The 5,174-nt window shown below is 39.4% G+C and overlaps 1 protein-coding gene across 1 annotated transcript in view; it reads right to left on the bottom strand.

Annotated features, from left to right (window-relative positions):
• Nucleotides 1-5,174, bottom strand: part of Cc2d2b (coiled-coil and C2 domain containing 2B) — a 95,310-nt gene that overhangs the window by 15,478 nt on the left and 74,658 nt on the right. The window contains exons 28-31 of the mRNA XM_023709075.1: nucleotides 4,215-4,252; nucleotides 3,648-3,830; nucleotides 3,283-3,480; nucleotides 1,696-1,785 (exon numbers count right to left, since the gene is read on the bottom strand). Of these exons, the coding sequence (XP_023564843.1) occupies nucleotides 1,696-1,785; nucleotides 3,283-3,480; nucleotides 3,648-3,830; nucleotides 4,215-4,252 (509 nt within the window). The remainder of the gene's footprint in view (nucleotides 1-1,695; nucleotides 1,786-3,282; nucleotides 3,481-3,647; nucleotides 3,831-4,214; nucleotides 4,253-5,174) is intronic.

The following is a 5,174-nucleotide window of genomic DNA, read 5'->3' as shown; positions in this document are numbered from 1 at the left end:
ACACACACACACACACACATATTTGTACTTTAGGACAGGGTCTACAGGGTGTTCAGGGTCTCACTACTAGATTGGACTCATAGTGATCTGCCTGTTTACAGCCTCCCAAGAGCTGGGATTACAGGCGTGCGCCATCATGCCCAGTCTCAATCCAAGTCTCAGCCCACCCTGGGGCGGGGCCGGCACAGCAAGCCCAGGGATAGAACTTGCTTGCAGATGCTTAATCCACTGAGCTATTTGGCCAGCCCTTGAGAACAAATATTAAACTCTCCTGGATAAGCAGGGACATAGGGACTGGTATTCTGAGGAACATTATCTGAGAAAGAATAACTTAGATTCTGGGAGGACGGGATCCTTGCTGGGTAACAGAATTACAGCATTTTTTTCTGTATCTGTAGAGACATAGTATTCAACTCAAAGCGGGAAGAAATGGCAGACTGATGATCTGTGATTTTTGTTGATGAATATATTTTATTTGGCCTCTATCATTGTTCTTTTAAAAATGGAAATTTTCATGTAAAACTCTGGATTTCTGGCTTCTGTTGAAAATATTCCAAAAATGTTAGCACTAACTCAGGCCCGAAAATGCTAGATAAGTATCGGGGCTATAAGTTTCAAATGAAATTGTCTCTCTGAAAGTGCTGTATTTCTGTTTTCTAATTTAAAATAGTTACTAAGGGCCAGCGAGATAGCTCAGTGGTCTAAAGCACCTGCTGGGGGAATCTTAGGCAAGCACAGGGACCGTGGTTCGATCCCCTGCAGCACATGCTGTGCCAGCCCACCCCCAAGGTAGGCTGAACCAGGCACAAAAAATAAAATAAAATAGTTATTAAATGTTTGATAAATTTAAAGCAGTATGCAAGTTATTAATAAAAGAATAAATAATAACAAACAATTATTTATGTACAGAGTATAGGAGTTGGGTTAATACACAAGAAACTAAATATAAAGTGAAAGGGAAGAAATAGTTGCCAAATTTAGAAAAAAATATAGGCTGCCCAGTTAAACTGAATCTCATATAAATGTCAAACAGATAATTTTTGTATGAAAATGCCCCATTATTGCACAGTGCTTATATTTTTTTTTAAAACTTTATTTTATTTATTTATTTGTGTGTGTGTGTGTGTGTGTGTGGCCAGCTCAGCCCACCAGGGGGCGGGGTTGGCTGGCATGTGGTGCTGGGGGATTGAACCGTGGTCCCTGTGCTTTGCTAAGCTTGTTCTAAGTAGGTGCTTTAGACCACTGAGCCATCTCTCCAGCCCCGAGTGCTTATATTTTACATGGCACTAAATTTAACTTTAATTCAGTTGCTAAAGAAAAGCAGCACTATGATCGTTCTGTAGATGGAGGACACTGGGGTAAGCTTTCGGGAAGTGGTGGCGTCTGCTCCAGAATCTAGATTCTGATGAGCTCTGTATGATAGGCCATGCCATTTTCTGTTAAGTGTCATAACATTGTACCCCTGAACTTTGCACTGAATCAAAACATCCATTCACCAGCTACCACTTAGAACGCTGAAAAGATTTTTGGTCTTCATGACTTCTTGTCATAGATTATTACAAAACTGAAAATGATGTGCACAATTATCAAATATTTTTAAGTCTTACAGGGCAAGGTATTGTACTGTACATAATATTTTTTGAAGAAAAGCAAGTAAGAAATCCCTCTTCTTCACTGTAAGATACAATTTCTTACCTCTGACGTCATCCATATGTCAGAACCATCATTGTCATCCCGTGTGTCAGGCATGAAAGGAATCAGAGACACAAATCTAGCAATTAGGTCCTACAATAACATTAACATTCACTGAGTATATGCGGTATATTTATCATTCAGCAGCATTTTACAATCATTATTTTATCTAGCATAGATTAAAAGACTATAAGGTAGACTCTATTCTACTAGTTTTCAGAAGCAGCAGCAAGCCTGGAGCAATAACACAGCTTGCCCATGGTCCCATGGCTAACATAAGACATGGAGTCCAACAGGGCTGAGCCCACAGCTAGCTTTGCTCCTGAGCTCCAGAGGGTGTGTAGTAAGCATATATTTTCTATAATAAATGAAAACATTTAATTTAAATACTTAAATTAAATATTAATGACTTAAAATATTTCAATTACAGTTTAATTTGTGTATCTTATTTAAATATATTTAAATATTGTAACTGTTTATCAACATTAAACAGTACTTTAAAGTATGGCTGCTACAAAAAATTCAAATATGTTGAAGAATAACAAAGGGTTGATTTGCTTTTAGGTTCAAAAACTGCCAATTCTTTCTGTTAACTTAAGCTGGTAACTAGCTGCTGCATTTACAGATAGTGGTACATCCTGCTTTCTCAAGCAATGGAACTTCCAGTTCCATTAAAATTTCTACTGAAGTACTGGGGGCAAGGACGGAGACTAAGGTGAGAAAGGAAAAAGGGACACAAATAAACAATAACGTTAGCATTGACGTTGATTAACAGTTTAATTAATGTACAATAGCTGCCATTTCTGGATTCTTTCTTTTTGGAGACAAGCTTTCACTACATAGTCCAGGATGACCTTGAGCTGTACACACCTAGGTGACCTCAAACTCATGGTGACCTTCCTGCTACGTGCTGGGATTACAGGTGTGCGCCACTATGCCTGGCTTTCATGCTATTTTACGCTGGTGACTTCTGGTAATTAATATATTTGGTTCACAATCCTTGACAAACATGGAGCTAGGATTTGTTTATTATTTTAAAGATATCCTTTGAAATAAATCCGAGAACATCGTCTCCCGGGACACTGAGGTCAGAACACGGAGGCAAGAAGATAGCGATATGCACTATAATGGCCATTGTTAATCTCCTATAAAAAAAAAAGACGACACTCACAATTGAAAAGCAGAGTGTGGAGAAAGCAACACAAATTAGGGCTTTTGATTTAACCTTAAAGAGTCTAGAGAAGGGAGCTTTTTTGTGTGTGTAGAACCAGGGATTGAACTCAGGACCTTGAGCTTGCCAGGGAAGTGCTTATTCCACTGAGCCATCTCCCCGGCCCCTTAAAGATTGAGTTTGGCCTATAGATGATTCTTTTTTCTTTTTTTTGTGGAACTGGGTATTGAACTCAGGCAAGCGCTTATTCTACTGAGTTATCTCCCCGGCCACTAAGGGAGCTCTTTAACTCACAAATAGTATAAATTGCCCAAGGACAGCCAACTGAATAGATTGAATCTACATAAATGAAAGGTATAGTGATTCTTTATAGATGACCACCAGCCACAATGAACCTGTTAAAAATAACTGTAACTTACAAGTGTTGCATTAGAATCATGAAGGAATATATCTAGAAGTTGCTGAGGTGGATTGAGCGCCTTGATATATCTTGTTACTAAGGTCTGGATCCCTTCATCATTAAAAACTGTAGTTATGATTCTTCGGTTGGGAAACATTGTTTTACAATTACTCTTAAAAATCTGTGCTCTCTGCAAAACATCTACTTGATCTGAAAACTAAAACCAAATTTAAATTATTTCAATATTGTGCCATATTATTCCCACAGGAAAAGACCAAGAATCAGTGTCTCTTTTTGCCAGATGTAAAATTATTATGACTGATTCTTAAAATAGTTTAGACCCCTTCGATGATATATCTGAAAGTAATTCAGTGTAAAACCTACCTTGTCTAGTTTTGAATGATAGGTAACATATGATATCTGTGGCTCAATGGTAGCAAAAATACTTATGAAGGTACATTCTCTTAAGCTCTGTCCGTTGTAATCTTCTTTAGGAGATAAGTAAGTCTTACTCCAAGTATAGCCAAGCAAAACTGGTGGAATATTTACTTGAAATGTTCCACTAATCTGAAAGAATGTATCATGCATGAGGGGAAGGAGGAGGTAAATTATAGCAATAACCAGTACGAACAAGTAATGGTGTACTTACTATGGGCTAGGCAAGTGCTCAGACAATTTAATGAAATAAACCCTGCTTTTACCTCTATTTTATAGATAAGAACATTGTGGCTCAGAGAGTTCAAGGAATTTGTGCAAGATCAAGGAACAAGTGAGTAGGGGAGCTAAGATTATAATCCTGTTCATCTGCCTTTGAAGCGCAGTCTTTTTTTTTTTTTTTTCTTTCAGAACCAGGGATTGAACTCAGGCCCTTGTGCTTGCCAGGCAAGCGCTTATTCTACTAAGCCATCTCCCTGGCCCCTGAAGCCCAGTCTTAACCACCTCTGTACAAGCAGAGCTGAGGTTGAGCACTGACAAGTATGGGAAGCAGGCTACCCCCAGCAATGTGGATGCCTCAGGCTCTTTATATGCGCTGTGGTCCATCTTGACTTCATGTTGCTGCAGGTACTCAGGCTCTTCTGCTTTTCTTTCCCACCTAATATCCATTCTTTCCTCCTTTATCGGCAGATTTGGTTGACAACATGACAGCTGGATAGTGGTCATGTCACATTAGTAAGATGCAAGAAGTCTGTTGCAGGATTTTCTTTTTTCTATTATTGTTTCTTTCTCTTGAAAAACTTTTTAATTCATTTTAATGAGAAAACAGATAAAATAGCAATGAAACAGGTTAGGAGGACAGTTAGAATAATTAATACATTGCATATTGTTGTCTTCATAGTAGTTATTCAGAGGACATCTTTCTTTTTTTCTTTTTTTTTGTTTTTGGGATGGGAGTAAACCCAGGGCCTTGCATTGAGCTCCATGTCCAACACTGTCCATCTTTTATTTTGAAAATACTGTTTAGTCTTGTTAAATTGCCCAAGCTGGTCTTGAACTTGGAATCCTATTCAGCTTCCCGAGTAGCTGGGATTGTAGGTGTGTGCAGCCGTACCCAGTAGTCTGTTGGAGTTGTCTCAGAACGGCTTACCTTTCTGAGCTGAGCGCTGCCAGGTTTCGCTTATCCCCCTACAACACAGGTAGGAGGCTGGAGTCGCCATGCACGGTTCATGAGCCGTGGGATACAAAGATGAAGTCAGCTTCGGTTGCTGATTACGCCCTTGAGCTGCTGCTCTGACTCTGAGCTCTTAGATTAGCTAGAACTTGGATCTGCACCGGCCACAGCCAGGTAAGCTTTCTCTTGCATATGCCCTAGCGCCCATGATCCCCTCTCACTCATATGCCCTCGTCTGAGAAATTTATCTGTAAGGGTTTGATGTGAAAGTTGTCTCCTCAGTAAAGTCGTCCCTGCCCTGC

This window comes from Octodon degus, unplaced genomic scaffold, assembly GCF_000260255.1.
Source record: "Octodon degus isolate 3935 unplaced genomic scaffold, OctDeg1.0 scaffold00010, whole genome shotgun sequence".
NCBI classification, from domain to species: domain Eukaryota; kingdom Metazoa; phylum Chordata; class Mammalia; order Rodentia; family Octodontidae; genus Octodon; species Octodon degus.
This window is presented reverse-complemented; position numbering and strand designations above follow the sequence as displayed.